General features: G+C 29.9%; 1 protein-coding gene across 1 annotated transcript; it reads left to right on the top strand.

Annotated features, from left to right (window-relative positions):
- The first annotated feature begins 465 nt into the window (after positions 1-465).
- LOC122508794 (piggyBac transposable element-derived protein 4-like) lies at positions 466-15,845 on the top strand. Its single transcript, XM_043622341.1, has 2 exons — positions 466-1,963; positions 15,640-15,845. The coding sequence occupies exons 1-2, from the start codon at positions 466-468 to the stop codon at positions 15,843-15,845; spliced, it is 1,704 nt and encodes a 567-aa protein (XP_043478276.1).
- Positions 15,846-17,297: the final 1,452 nt, after the last annotated feature.

Here is a 17,297-nt window from a genome sequence, read left to right as displayed (position 1 = left end):
TTCTTTTGTTTTTGATTTGTATGTTATCATACATGTAGCACTTATTACATTATACAGTGCATTGATGTTCTTTTGTTTTTTATTTGTATGTTATCATATATGTAACACTTATTACAACATACAGTGCATTGATGTTCTTCTGTTTTTGATTTGTGTGTTTTTCGAAATACGTATGTGGTGTTCATTGCAACGCTCTGTGTGGTGATGTTCTTTTTTTTTTTAATTTGTGTGTTTCTTGAAATACGTGTGGTGTTTATTTCATCATACTGCGTATTGTTGTTGCTTTGTTTGTTACTTGTATTGACTTAACATTATAGAATGAACTATATTGAAACAACACCATAGTTTTAAATTTACTTGGATAACTTTATTATTAGCAGAAATTTTTGACACTACATTACATTACTTTACATTGCTACATCAATATTGTTTGAAAATTATTTAAAGTTATTTTATTATTTGCGAATGGAAGAGGACGCTGAGATTGTCTTTATCCCTAGTGATAACGAAAGTGAAGACGGTGAGTATGGATTAGATGATGGGATGGAAGAGGACGCTGAGGTTTTTTCTATTCAGAGCGATAACGAAAGTAAAGGTGGTGACGATGAATTAGATGATAGCATCATGACTTCACCAAATGTAAATTCTGTTTCATCAGATGATGAAGAAGATACATGTCTTGAAAAAAGAATGACTGAGTTGGATGGTATTTGGGAGAAGAAGAGTAGAAAGTATGATGATACACAGTTTTCAGAAGAATGTGGCCCAAATCTTCCAGATAACTTCATTTCGCCGTTAGACATTTTTCTTTGCTTATTTTCAGAATCATTGATTGATACAATTGTGAAACAAACTAACATATATTGCAGCCAATCCCAAAAACCATTTGAACCGACGACAAGAGAGGAGATGTTACGCTTTTTAGCTATCAATATTATGATGGGAATCAAAAAGTTGCCTTGCATTCGGGATTATTGGTCGTCTAATTCACAATTACGTGACACTTATATCAGTTCAGTTATGCCGCTAAATAGGTTTTTCTTTCTTTTATCGAAAATGCACTTAAATGACAATAGTTTAATGCCTAAAAAAGGGGATCCCAATTACGACAAGTTATATAAAATTGCACCTATGATAAATCAGCTTTCAGAAAACTTTTTGAAGTTTTATAATCCTACAAAAGAACAGGCTGTCGACGAAAGTATGATTAAATTCAAAGGAAGAAGTACGCTGAAACAGTATCTCCCTCAAAAGCCTATAAAAAGAGGTTACAAAGTATGGGTGAGAGCTGATTTGAATGGCTTTGTTTGTCAATTTGAGATATATACTGGCAAAATTAATGGAAGACCAGAAAAATTATTAGGTGAAAGAGTTGTTCGAGATTTATCCCGTAAATTAGCTTTTAAGTTTTACCATTTATATTTCGACAACTACTTTACAAGCTTAAGTCTAATGATTTCCCTAAAACAAGATGGGATTCTAGCTTGTGGTACTGTAAGAAGTAACCGAAAGGATTTACCGAAAATGCAAAAGACTAATAAAAGTATGAATAAAGGAGAAAGTGAATTTCGGTCATCTTTTAAAGGCATAGGATGGGTAAAATGGTTTGACAACAAGCATGTACAGTTCTTGTCAAATTTTCATGATCCCTCTGAAATTGTGAATGTCAAAAGGAAACAAAAAGATGGAACCATTCTTGAAAGAACTGCTCCACGAATAGCACATGATTATAATTGTTTTATGGGATGCGTCGATAAGGCAGATATGCTAAAGTCTGTATATGAACGAGATAGAAAGAGTAAAAAATGGTGGCACAGAATTTTTTGGCATTTTGCAGACGTGACTGTAGTAAATTCATTTATCATTTACAAGCAGAGGAATACTGATTCTCAAATGACCCTAAAGCATTTCAGATTACTACTCGTCGATCAACTCATTGGATATTATAGTTCAAATAAACGGGGTAAAAAAAGAATGTCAATATCTACGTCTAATTTCAAGAAACAAGGGTCAAATGAGAGACGATTTTCGTAAGCACCTCATATTCCAATTGTACTTGATTCTCAGCGACGTTGCGCGTGTTGTAGCACCAAAGATAATCCGTGGCGATCATCTTTCTTTTGTACAACATGTGAAGTTGCCTTATGTATAAAACAAGATCGCAATTGCTATCAGAAATACCATGCACGATAACTGTAATCAAAATCAGTATAAAAAATTTATAAAAAATTGTAAAAATAAAAAAAAAGTAAAAAAAATAAAAAGAAAATAAAAAAAATATTTTAAATTAATTCGAAAAAACAAAAAAAAAATAAAAAAAACAAAAAAAAAAAAAACTCTGCCACCGACGGTCCCAAGCCCGTGTAAAAAAAGAGGAGGGTGTTATATTTTTAAACAATCATCCGCCATATTGGATCCGCCATTTTGAATTTTTAAAAACTAATAGCAGATTCGTAATCAGCGACCCCCAAAACCCCCGAGTAACTAGTTTCAAGTGATTTGGATCATGTTTTAAAAAAGTTGTCCGCCATTTTGAATTTTTAAAAACTAATATCGGATTCGTAATCAGCGACCCCAAAAACCCCAAAATAACAAGTTTCAAGTGATTTGGATTATTTTTTGAAAAAGTCGTCCGCCATATTGTATCCGCCATTTTGAATTTTTGAAAACTAATAGCAGATTCGTAATCAGCGGCCCCAAAAACCCCCGAGTAACAATTTTCAAGTGATTTGGATCATTTTTTAAAAAAGTTGTCCGCCATATTGGATCCGCCATTTTGAATTTTTGAAAACTAATAGCAGATTCGTAATCAGCGTCCCCAAAAACCCCCGAGTAGCAATATTGAAGCAAATTCAAGCATTTTTTAAAAATCTTGTCCGCCATATTGGATCCGCCATTTTGAATTTTTGAAAACTAATATCGGATTCGTAATCAGGGACCTTAAAAACCCCCGAGTAACAATTTTCAAGTGATTTGGATCATTTTTTTGAAAAAGTTGTCTACCATCAATATGACGATAAAAATGTCGGATCAAAATGGCGGATTTAATGATCCGTTATTTTGAATTTTTGATAACCAATATCGGATTTGTAACCAGCGTCCCCAAAACCCCCCGAATATCAATTTCCAAGCAAAGCTGATGGGTTTTTATATGTTTTTCATCCACCTCAAAAGGTGGTCGATATATTGACCACTGTGACTCAAAGGGTTAAGGGATCTTTAAATTTGGGAAAACAATGTCCTTTTAAATTCAATAATAACATTCTTTATATTATATCAATCATATGGGAGTCCTACTTGAACCATTGTGGTGTTCGGACGTGTTTTTATTTTGCTCTGTCACAGTCTAGTTTTGTCATTCTGAATTTGGCTGTGGTTATTTTCTGCTAAGTGATTGGGTGCATCAGAGTGTTTCCTTGTGTGCATATACTTACCATTCCTGTTCTTTTATCATGGAATTTGAGCCTCCTGTGCAATCTAAAGGGAAATATGTACAGAAATATAAAATAAGTTGGGAAACTGAAAATCAGTTCAAAGGTTATATATTTGCTATATTGTTATTTACTTTGCTAGCCTACAAACTCTTTTATATTTATTTTTTATAATGTCGATGTTGATATTATTGTTTTGTAGAAGTTATATGTATCAAATGTGAATAAATTTAGAAATAAAATGTTTTTTTGTAGATTGGTTAAGGCCAGTTCCGGGCAATAATATAAGATATAATATAATAATATAATATAATATAATATAATAATATATATAATAATATATATAATATAATAATAATATAATATAATATAATATAATAATATAATATAATAATATAATATATAATATAATATAATAATACAAGAGCGTACTGTGCCATTTGTCGTGCTGATTTTGCAGCCCACAGAAACGGTCTTGAAGGCCATGCAAAAACAAATAAGCACATTGACAATTTAAAACAGGATAAAATTTTTCAAAGTACGCCCAAAATTTTAACTTATGTCCAAGGTATTGACGTCAGAAGAAAAATAGCGGAATTAAAAATAGCTGCTTTCATAGCCGAACACTGCAGTATAAAGACTGTTGACCATTTTTTTTCAAGCTATTTGTTCAGATGTTGACGAAACTGTCAAAGAATGGAACTTGTTACATCGTCTAGAAATAGAAAAATGTTCATCAAATGAATATTGGACTAAGGTTAACGAAGATAAAAATGCTGGAGAAATGTGTAGGTTCAAACATATCTCAGCATTGGCGCGTGGGCTCTTAAGTCTTCCATTTTCTAATGCTTCAGTCGAGAGAGCTTTCTCAATTGTTTTTTTTATTGTTTATACTCCTGCCCTATTGGCCTTACGCACTTCGACAAGAGTCCCCGAGAAATACTTTTTTTGGATTAAGCATAACCATTCTACTTAGAAATTTTCTATATATTAACCTAATTTGCGTCTACAGCCGACTTTATTAGGAGTACTCGCATTACGCCTGGACCACCCGTCTAATGAGTTTTCTCGCCAGTGGAGAGGGAAACTGTAGAAAACCTCTCCTGAGTACAACCGGTTTATCGACAGTCGAGTTCTAATGGTGTGTACCGGACAATAATCGACGGTGCACATCATTAAACCCCGACGTCAAACCTCCCGCTCAAATTATCTCACGTGCCGGAAAAATACCAAGCCAAATGGGCGCGAACCAAGGGTACTTATACCCTTGGTCCTTAAACGACCACCAACGCCAGGCATCTATCCGACTGAGCCAATCTGTCGGTTTCTCAATTGTTAATATAATAAAAAATAAATTGAGAATAAGATAAGCATCAAAACCGCGGATGCAATAATGAGAGTTCGTTTCTTGTTGCCAAATACGTGTGCAAATTTCAAGCCTACGGCAAGAATGCTTACCAAATTTACAAGTGAGCAACTGTATCAGAGTAAGTTTGAAGGAGAAATTCTCAATGCTTTCCAGAAATTTAATTAAAAACAAACTATATCTATATGTTCGTTATACATTTTAATTTAAGGTACTAAATAATAACTTTAATGTAATGTAATTAATTTAAAGAGAAATTGAAAGATATAACTAGAAAAACCAAAGTTGTATGTAAATTTCTATGTATGTATTTAAATAAAAAATGAAAAGCTAATGATACCTAAACTAAAAATTTAATGCGAATTTCACATCAAGATATTATAAATTTAAAACCCCCACGCTATTCTTTTCACCTAGATCCAATAAATTGTTACTCGGGGGTTTTCGGGGTCGCTGAATACGAATTTGAGGTCAAATTTTAAAAAAATTCAATATGGCGGATCCAATATGGCGGACATCATTTTTAAAAACTGATGCAATTTGCCTGAAAATTGTTACTCGGGAGTTTTTGGGGTCGTTGATTACGAATTTGATGCCAGATTTTAAAAATTCAAAATGGCGGATCCAAATGGCGGATGTCATTGCTAAAAACTGATGTAATTTGCCTGAAAATTGTTACTCGGGGGTTTTCGGGGTCGCTGATTGCGAATTTCATATCAGATTTTAAAAATTCAAAATGGCGGATCCAATATGGCGGACATCTTTTCTAATAATTGATTCAATTTGCCTAAAAATTGTTAGTAGGGGGTTTTCAGGGCCGCTGTTTACTAATCCAATGTTAGAGTCAATGTTAGGCAATTGTTTTTCTATAGTCACGAATGTAAACGAACATTTAATTTTGACATCGTTTTCTCATTAGGCATTTGTTTATCGCATTGTCACAAATATAGATTCATATTTTATTCGGATCGCGTTCTCATGTTAGGCTTTTATTTTCCGATTTTCACAAATATAGTCAAGCATTTTAGATTGATTTCGTCTTTGCGTTAGGCATTTGTTTTTCTGATTATTACGAATATAGAAATGAATATTTCATTAATCATTATGATACCGGTTTTGCGTTAGGCAATTGTTTTTCACATTGTCACGAAGGTAGACAAACATTTTATTCTGATCTCGTTTATATTTGGACATTTTGTACAATAAATTGAAACCGCTATTTCACATTTTAAAAAATTAAAATCAAAATCGTAATCAGCGACCCCGAAAACCCCCAAGTAACAATTTTCAGGCAAATTGAATCAATTTTTATAAAAGATGTCCGCCATATTGGATACGCCATTTTGAATTTTTAAAATCTGATATGAAATTCGCAATCAGCGACCCCGAAAACCCCCGAGTAACAATTTTCAGGCAAATTACATCAGTTTTTAGCAATGACATCCGCCATTTGGATCCGCCATTTTGAATTTTTAAAATCTGGCATCAAATTCGTAATCAACGACCCCAAAAACTCCCGAGTAACAATTTTCAGGCAAATTGCATCAGTTTTTAAAAATGATGTCCGCCATATTGGATCCGCCATTTTGAATTCTTAAAATCTGATATCAAATTCGTAATCAGCGACCCCGAAAACCCCCGAGTAACAATTTTCAGTAGCTTTGTTTCCTTTTATTTTCGAATTTGTAATTTTGTTGCAAATTTTGCAACAAATTTTTTTTTTATTATTGTTGTAATTACAAAATTGTTAATTATTTTTTAAAATGTAAATTTTTTTCATAAAGGTTTATAAATTTGTAGGTCGTGAGCTTTTAGAAATCAAAAATATCTTAATTTTTGTCAAAGTTATAGATTTTAGAAATCAAAAGTGGTTTCGATCGAAACCGCTGGGCGTTAAAGGGTTAATCTAATTTCTCGAAAAATGAAATTGTTCTTAAAAATTTTATTGAAATTCGTCAAAAGAATTTTAATTACCCATTTAAAAAATTGTTGATAAAATTCTTTAAATGCACTGAAAAAAATTTCTAGTAGGTTTGACTACTTTTATAACTACTCTGCGTGATTCAATAGGTCCTCAACTGAATTTAAAAAGTTATATTGACTACCGAAAAGTAGTAAAAAGAACTAAGAATGTAGTTGGTATAATCGGATTTTGTAGTTGTTGTAATTTAACTACTTTTTTTTAGTCATCTGAACTATATTCTTTAACTACATCAAAAGTAGTAAAATCATCTACACGAAAATTGTTAGCAAAACTAAAAAAGTAATTAATTTAACACCTTTCCACTCAACTAGGTAATGGTAGTTGAAGATTTCGACCAAATTTTTTTCAGTGTGAGAGTTGAATTTTAAAAAACATTCAATTCTTCAATAAATTATTTTTTTTTGTATTTAAATAATTGAATTGTCGTAGAATTTTCTAATAATAATTGATTCAAATATGAATTTCAGTTTAAACTTTAGATAGTAATTGAGTTTTGAAAAGTTTTCAAATTATAATCTTTGAATGATTGAGTTTTTTATACTTTTAACTTAAAATTGTGTAGATTTAATTTTTTTGTAAAAGTTGAATTGAATTTTTTTGAAGTTATTTCAAGTTTTTATTTTCTAATATATATTTGATTGAAGAATTTCCGAATACCTGAATAATCGATGAAATTTCGTAAAATTGAATTGTAAACAAAAGGATTTGAAAATGTTGAAAGAAATTTTTCAGAAATTATTAATAATAATTAATTTAAAGATAAAGAAGAATTTTAGTTAAAAATTGTGAAAAACAATAATTAAATTAAAATAATAAAAGTAATTTTGAATAAGTTACAGTAACAATATTCTTATAATAGGTATAAAATGATGATTTTATCAGTCCAACATTTTTAATTATTATAAAAATGAAGATATCGATTGCTCCGAGTCGATGACTCGGAGCAATCGATATTTTCATGTTTTATAACATATTTAATTTCAAAAAGGTTAGAATTAAAAATTTTGTAAAATATAAATGTAGTTTTAAAAACCTGGAAAAATTACGTTTTTTAAACTGGAAAACCTGGAAAAGTCAGGGAATTTGAAATGAGCAAAAGCGTGGCAACCCAGGTTTAACACTTTATTTTTAAAAGTAAAAAATTCTATTTTATCTAATGTCCTCAGTCCAAATAAACTTTTATTTGCCTGACAATGGGCATCTTCCCTTAATGGACATTGGTGTACTTATACGTATAGGCTTATAAATATAATACGTATACGCTAGCTTACGCGTCTACGCGATACGCGCGCGTTTTGTATATGAGAGCTAAAAATTGTTACACGTATGTATTTTCACGCGTAGATTGCACGAAAAATATAGCGAACGTGATTGGAATTAATCTTCATAGAGTTTTCCGCGAAAAACATCAAAGTTTGGCCGTTTTTCACAAAAAAAGGCATGTACCCCCCCTAGCGCTCACAGTTTTTTACCTAGAAAGATGAAAATTGGTATGTATATGTATTTTCAAAAATGGATTACAGGAAAAATATAGCGAACATATTTGGTATTGATCTTCATAGTGTTTTATCGAAAAACTCGAAAATTTTGAAAATTTCGAAAAAAATGCATGTACCCCCCCTGGCGCTCACAGTTTTTTATCTAAAGAGCTGAAAATTGACATACTTATTCGTTTTTACGTATGGATTACAGGAAAAATATAGCGGAAGTGATTAGAATTTATTTTCATAGTGTTTTCATCGAAAAACTAAAATCTCTTTTTGCAAGCTCGAAATTCTTTATCTCTTGATGGTTCTCTCAATTCTTAATCTAGTGGACTGGCGTTATACATTTTTATTTGTTTTTTCGTTTAGATTTGAACAAACATATAGAAGAAATTATTGGAATTTATCTTTATATTTTTTTTGCAAAAAACTAAAAAAAAATTTCGTTTTAAAAAAAAGTGTGTAACCCCCCCCCTTAGTTTTAACAATTCTTGGCCTATTAGACTGTAGTTTTGCTTATTTTATGTATTTTTGTGTGTAGATTTCAGGAAAAATATAGCGAACATGATTGGATTTGATCTTCATATTTTTTCAGCGAAAAACTCAAAGTTTTTAAAAATTTCGTCAAAAAAGCGTGGATTTCACCCTAGCGCTTACAGTTTTTTACCTAGAGAGCTAAAAATTGGTACACTTTTGTATTTTGACGTGTAGATTACAGAAAAAATATAGTGGAAATAATTAAAATTGATCTTCATTGCGTTTTGAGCGAAAACCAAAAATTTTTTTTTCAATTTTTGATAATAATTATACCTGTGCTAGTTCTCTCAATTCTTAGTCTAGTGGACTGGCGTTATACATTTTTATTTTTTTTTCGTGTAGATTTTAACAAACATACAGAAAAAATTATCAGAGTTCATCTTCATATTTTTTTGCGAGAAACTAAAAAATTTTTTCGTTTTAGAAAAAAAAGTGTGTACCCTCCCCTTGGTTTTCGCAATTCTTGGCCTATTGGACTACAGTTTTGCTTATATTATGTATTTTTATGTGTAGATTTCAGGAAAAAAACACTGAACATAATTGCATTTTATCTTTATATTTTTCTTAGCGAAAAACTCAAAGTTTTTAAAAATTTCGTCAAAAATGCGTGTTTTTTACTCTAGCGTCCACAGTTTTTTATCTGAAGAGATGAAAATTGGTTATTTATTTATTTTCACCTGTAGATTACAGAAAAAAATACAGCAAAGAATATTGAAGTTGATCTTTATATTTTTTCAGCAAAAAAGTAGAAGTTTTAAACGTGGGTACTTAACCCTCGGTTTTAGTACGAGTTCTACCCGCACTTGTCCGGTTTTTTTTCCATTTACCTATGAATCCAATTGTTAGTTTTGTAATACAATGGCTGGTTTCTTCATAGGACTTAATGGGTTTAACCAAAATAGACACCGTGTTTAACTTTTGTCTTTACATTGCTCAAAATAACTCTAAAAGTTAAATCAGAGAGCCCACAAATACTACTGAATTAAGCTTCATAACAATTGGTATCAATTATACTTTTTTCGATTTTTTAATATTCAAAACATTTTTATACTTACATCTTCGTTATAAGATAGTATTTTTGAAAAATTATGCTAAAATGTGACTAAATAACATGTAATATTCAATTAACGAAAATTTAAAAGCTATCAATTAAAAAATGTGAAATTTAGAAATTTTCGATTTTTTGAAAATATTTTTATATAATTAAATCTTAGTTATAAAGTAGTATTTTTTGAAAAATTATGCTAAAATGTTAGTAAATAACATGTAATACTTAACTATAAAAAGTTTAAAAGCAATTCATAAAAAAAGTAAAATTTAGAAATTTTCAATTTTTTGAAAAAATTGAATACTTTCCATTCTAATTAATATTTTCTAAATCTGTAAACTTTCCTTGGATGAATACTGAAGGTTCAGCAAAAATTTCATTCTCATAGGTCCAGGCCGTTTTGTGTGATTGGTGCACAAAGCTTTTGTGACATATATACATACATACTTCTTTACATTTCTTGATGTTCAAAACAACTGTTTTTATTAAAATTTTCATGTTTTAAGCAATAATGTACATGCAGAAGGTCAATTTTATTTATGAGGATTATATAGTTATTTATACCAAATACAAACTACTAAGGTCAAATAAATGGAATAATTCGATCTAATAAATATTGCTTTAAATCAATTATAAAAATATCTTGATTTAATAATTCCCGTTCTTTTAATTTAAATGAGCGGATTTATTTGCAACAATGAAATAATATTTTTGAAATAACTACATATATATTTGTATCAAATTCTCAATTATTCATTATAAATAATTATTTTAATTGAGACTAATATCCCTTTAATTGCAAAAGATAATTAATTATTGGAATAATTCAGGTACTTCTGAATAGTTTATTACTATTGTGACATTTATTGAATTTTCACAATGTTTCAACACCAACGTTGGTATTTGAAATTATTTATTCCAATAATATAAATGTTTTCACTCTGGAGTAACTGGACTAATTATAGTCAAATTTAATAAAATAATTAATTATTTATCCTACATGATTTTAAAGACATATATGCTTGGAAATATTGACATTAAATTCTTACAATAATAAATTAAAAGTTGAAACCTGCAGGGATCGAAACCCAGTCGCACTTACCTACCCTAAGACCTATAACCGAAGACCCTTTACTCTGCCGGCCGTACTAAGGAAATTGGGAAAACAAACTACATCGTCAACGGAACTGACTTATTTTATCTAAATATTCTTTTATTTGTTTTTATTAACTACTTTATTTGCATTAAATAATCTATTATTTGCATTAAATAAATTATTATACTTGAAGTCACAAAATTAATTGTGCCAAATAATTTTTAATTATACCAAATATTTAATTAATTGGTTGAAATAACTAAATAAATTTTTTTAAATAACTCATTATCTACTTTGATTTTAATAAGTTATTTATTTGATTAAAATATTTTTTATTTGTTTTCATTAAGTGATGCATTATTTCAAAATTTCAAATAGATAATTTAGTTTACTTGAAGCAATAAAATAAATTAATTGTGGCAATTAGTTTTTATTTATGTCAAATACAAATTTTATTTTATTTATGTCAATTAACTAAGCGAAATAAATAATTTGTTTTAAAATAACTCAATATTTGTGTTAAATAAGTTTATTTATTAGAGTCAAGTAATTATTTAATTAATCTAATTAAGATTCATTTGATTCAACTAATTAAAATTATTTAACCCTTTCGTGCCTCCGGAACATATATGTACCACTTAGAAAATTTTATGTAATTCTTTTAAAAATTAACCAATTAATTTGCACTAAATTGCTTTCTATTCCGAATGGATGTGGCTACAATTAAAAAAATAGTAAATTACAAAAAGTTGTAATATTTATTTTAAACAATAGAATAAACATTGACTGTTTAAAAAAAACAGTGATGTAACAAACTATACATTTCATTAACATTTAGTGAATAATTTTTAACAACACTTTGTTTTTTATGTTTTTGGGGTCGTTGATTACGAATCTTAAGTCAGATTTAAAAATTTCAAAATGGTGGATCTAATATGGCTGACAAATTTTTAAACAAATTTCAAATATTTTTAAATTTTATCAAAATTGCTTCCAAATTGTTACTCGGGGATTTTCAGGGTCACTGATTACGAATCCGATGTCAGTTTTTCAAAATTTAAAATGGCGAATCCAATATGGCGGACAAGATTTTAAAAAATTGCTTGAATTTGGGTCCATATTGTTACTTGGGTGGTTTTCGGGGTCGCTGATTGCAAATCGGAAGTCAGATTAAAAAAATTTTTAAAATTAAAAATGGCGGAAAAGATTTTAAAAAATTCCGTAAATTTGCTTTAATATTGTTACTCGGGGGTTTTCAGGGTCGCTGATTACGAATCCGATGTCAGTTTTACAAAATTCAAAATGGCGGATCCAATATGGCGGATGAGATTTTAAAAAATTGCTTGAATTTGCGTCAATATCGTTACTTGGGGGTTTTAAGGGTAGCTGATTACGAATCAGACGTTAGATTTAAAAAAAATTTTAAATTGAAAATGTCGGATCCAATATGACGGACAAGATTCTAAAAATTGCTTCTATTTGCTTCAAGACTGCTACTCGCGGGTTTTTGGAGTCGCTGATTACGAATCTGATGGCAGTTTAAGTTTTATTGATAAAATAGTAGAAACAAAATAATCCATGCTCAATTTTGTAAAAAATATGTTTTTAAATCCACAAAAAATTGCCAAGTGAAAAGATTAATTTTCATAATTTTTAATAAAACTCTTTATTTGTACCATTGTACACTATTCTGGTGTATCGAAATTCATTTGTATAATTTTGTAACTAATTTCAGATCATATTTTTATTCTAAATTTTTTGTATAATTTATTTTTTATATAAAAATTAGGATCTGAAATATTAATAAAATTTGAATCTAAAATTCTCTCCGTACTTAACGACCTCAAAAACTTTTATATTTGATCCGACATTTTGATTTTAAAAAACTGAAATTAGATTCGTAATCAGTGACCCTTAAAACCCCCAAGTACCGGTTTTAAAGCAAATTCAAACAAAGTTTTGAAAATTATTTTAAAATTTAAACCCGAAAACCCCTGAGTAACAAGTTTCAGACAAATTGGACGATTTTTTATTCTTGTCATTCTAGGTACATTTAGTGTTTTTTAGCCGGCAGTTAAGGGGTTAAAATTTAAGTTACTTACAATTAAAAAAAATTATTTTATGAAAATATAAGATTATTTCAATTATTTTTTTAAAAATAATAAAAACAATATTTTGTTTTAATTTTTTTTGCACATAAATATAAAATGTTTAATTATTTAAAGATTTATAAATGATTGTTGGTTAAAATATGTTTAGAAAAACTTGTCTATAAACATTAAAAAATTAAGTATTACTCTATATATGTATATATATTTAGAAAATTTATATGATAAGTTTTCATATTGGTATTACAGTAGGATCTTTCAATAGTGCAGTCGTCAAGAATATTGTGCACTGTTCGAAGCGTGCAAAAACTAAAACATTCAGGTCCGTGTCAAGAAAATTAAGGGTCCCCCACTACTAAATACCGGGCACCACTAAATAATACTAAATAATCAAATGAGCGACGGCACTGTATTTGACGTCACAGATTCTCTTTCCCTTTACCCCCCGGAACTCCTTGTCTAATCAACTCACTAATGACTGCACTGTTTAGAACTGCACTATTCAAAGATCCTACTGTATCTAGTATCTGTTGGTTTTCCAAAAAAATTTAAACAAAAATTTTATAAAAATCCATTAAAGACTCACCTTTCAACTTCGCTAAATGACATTTGAGGAAACACATTTCTGTTTATTTTTAAATTTAATAATATTTAAAAAAATAATATAAACACAATTTTGATAGACTTACATCTTACTAATGTGACATTCTAATGGTTGGTTGGTTGGTTTTGGTTATTGGCCTTTTGTCCCCGAAGGTCAAGTAGCCATGACATTTGTGACATTCTAATTTGTAATGAGAAATAAAATTACTAAATTAATAATTCGACTGCCTATCTAACTAGCCATCCCTTCCACGCGCCTTTCCCCTAGCGCGGAAGTATCAACACCCCGTCCCTGCCCTCAGCGGCTATTATTTTTCGTTCAAAATTTTGTATTTTTAACAATTTTTTTCACATACTTAGCAGGGGAATATCGGTCTGTCATTTTAATGGTGACATATACAAGTGGAATACTACCTATGAAAAAAAGACAGACTTATAAAAAACGCTAGAAATTCCATAATTATTTTTTAATAAACAAACAACGAGTCTGACACGACATTGTCAGGGGTTGGCAGTTCTGGCAGTAATATTTTTATGAATTTTAGGCATAAAGGTTTAATATCATGTAGGTCTGGCATTTAGAAATATAAAAATAAATTTTCCACATATTAAACAGTCTCATGTGTGATAACGCAGGGCATGTGTGCTGTCAGACTTACATTTTTGCAAAGAGGAGTGAAGAAGGAACCTATCCTTCAATTATGAGCCTTATAAAAATCCGTTGACCAAAACTGTCGCTAGCTCTTAGACTATAAATTCCTATGTTACCGTGTGTCGGTAAATTTCATTGGTTTGTTGATATTGTTAAAGTTTATTTATAACCTCAAAATCTACAAATATCTGTTATGAAATATGTTACAGTGCTCTATTTCACTTGATAGTGTTTTGTTATTATCTAATAACTTTCTAACAAATTAATTGTTATCGAGTTTACCTAAGTTACGACACAACATTTTTTTAATTGGTGATTTTGAAACTCAAATCTACGGAAATAAACTTCCATCTAAATTGCAAGTTCTGAAGTTCTATTTTTTAATCTTCGTGAAATTAAATTGAGTCTACGGGATGCTGCTAGTTTGGTTGCCAAAGAAGTTATTATTTTTTGGGAGAAAACCTGTTTGAAAACTAAAACCATCTATAAGAGTGCGTATATGATTGAAGCTTTATACGAAGAGTGGAGAAAATTGCAAAAAAATTCAGGACTATAATTTAATACTCCAAAGGAAGACAAATTCACATCTGAAATGAAAAATTTATTGGACATTTCTTTTGGAGATATATTAAATCCAATTGATGAAGAACAAAAGGAATTTTTGTTTAATAAGAGGAAACCTGGTCGCGTTGGTTATATTGCAAATTTAGAATCCATTTACGATATTCAAGAAAGAAAAGAAGCAGAGAGGAAAGAGATTTTTTGTGAGAAGATTACAAAAAAGTGAAATGGAAAAAGATCTATTAAGTAAGTATTTTAACAAACTACTCTTTAAAATATCATTTAAATATATTAAAAAATTGAATCCTTTTTAAATCTGAATTAGTAGTTTTCTATCAATAAAATAGTTTGAATTCGTTTTCTAATTACGTAGGGTTTTTTTTGAGTTTTCAGTAGAAACCTATTATCTTAATCTGAATTAGTAGTTTTCTACTAATAAAATAAGGCGGATTCGTTTACCAATTGAATTATTAACTGTTTTTACAAATTCTTAGTAGTTTTTTAATAATTATTAGTAGAAAATTTACTAATTTAAAATAGTAAAAAATACGTTCTACTAATTGAATTAGTAATTTTCCACTAGCAATTGGTAAAAAACTACTAAAATTTGTAAAAAATGCTACTAATTTAAATTAGTAAACGAATCCGCACTAATTCAGATTTGGAGAGTACTAACTTGGTAAACGAATTCGAATTATTTCTTTAGTAGAAAACTTCTGATTCCGATTCAAGGAGTGTGAAATTACTAATGGTACTGAATTCTTTAAAGGTACAATCGTAGAGCTGCAGTCTAGTGAAGAATCAACACCTCAGAATTTGAGTCAGAAAAGTATTGGTATGTATTTCAATATTTCAGTGGAAGATCTTCAATATGCTGTTCCTAACATTGAGCCAAACGAAGCTGGTCCATCTGTTCCAAAAAAAGCACGTGGTACAAGAAGTAGTAGCAGTTATGGATCAGTGTCAATTAAGTGATAGAAAAGCTGTACATTTAATTATTGCTATTGCTCAATTTTTGGGGCATGATGTAAATTCTTAAATAGTTAATAGAACATCTATTAATAATTATACAGGGAACAGTTACGTGAACTTAAAGCAGAGAACATTAAAAAAGTTTTTCAAAATACCCAGTTGAATGCTACTGTATTGCATTGAGAAAAAAAATGTTTGTGATAAAACAGAAGATTAGAAATCATTGAATAGAATAGGTCAGGATTAACAAATCACAAAGAATTCTTGGAATTATATTAACTTCTATTATTGACAAATTACTTACGTTGTCTTTCTCCAAAGAAAGACGAAGAAGAACAACAATCAAATTATTTAACGACGATAGTAATAATAATTATAACAATGACTTGGGAAAATTCATGGTAAACGTCCTATTATGATAAAATTTATCTTATCAAAGTGGGTGAGATTGGTCTTTGGCAAGGTTAGATAGCTGAGAAATGAAGATATCTTCATAGCCAATGATCGTTCAAAGGAAGAGAGGGAGAATCGACGTTTACTTCTTGATCAAGTGCGAAGAATTAGAGAGGGGGGTCAGGATGCTGTGTTAAAGGGTAACAAAATTGTTATAAAAGAGAAAAATAATATGGATGAGAAACAAACACCCTTATCAACGTCTATGGCCCAAAATCCACCCAGGCCTTCCCGAAAACGAACTTTTGTTTCCCCTTCAGTTTCAGTCTCTGGCCACGCCTCTAAAGAGACAGAAAAAGCGCAAAAAAAGAGAAAAGGACGTTCTAAATCGGAGAAAAGAGATCGACATATTTCAGAGTCGTTGGATGGCTATTTGAATTCTCCGAGCACAAATACGGACAATTTAAACCAAACCAAGTTAACTTTTGAGAAATAGCAAGAATCACCCAATGGTTTTTTATCTGGAGCTGGCGCGAAGATTGTATTTTGGAACGTGCACGGTCTTTCCAATATTGTGGATATGAACGAATACTTAGGAAATCAAGACATTCTGTGTGTATGTGAGACTTAGTCTACGAGCACTGATTAAAAGTTGCGTTTTCTAAATTTCGCTACGATTGACTCCCCAGCTTTTAGGATCAGTCACTTCGGCAGGGCTACTGGTGGGCTTTTGGTGGCTTTCAACTCGGACATATATGAAGCAGAAGTCTTGGAAATGAATAGGAATTACATTTTTGTAAAAATAAAATCTACTTTTAATTGTTTCGTTCTTGGTGTGGTGTATGCCCCTCCGGAGGATGATTTGGTAATGTTGTTGGATAATATTAATTTATTTTTTAACCGTATCTATAGCGTTTACCCTGAGCTCCCGATGTTGGTGGGAGGTGATTTTAACTCTCGACTTTCAAATATGAATCAACTTAATTCTGATGTTTTTATTTCTAATTACTATTTTACTAGAGAACGATTATCCAAAGATCCGATCACTAATCCTAGAGGTCG

Source organism: Leptopilina heterotoma, unplaced genomic scaffold, assembly GCF_015476425.1.
Source record: "Leptopilina heterotoma isolate Lh14 unplaced genomic scaffold, ASM1547642v1 Lhet_57, whole genome shotgun sequence".
Classification (NCBI taxonomy): domain Eukaryota; kingdom Metazoa; phylum Arthropoda; class Insecta; order Hymenoptera; family Figitidae; genus Leptopilina; species Leptopilina heterotoma.
Note: the sequence above shows the minus strand (reverse complement) of the source record. Positions and strands in the feature narration are given on the sequence as shown.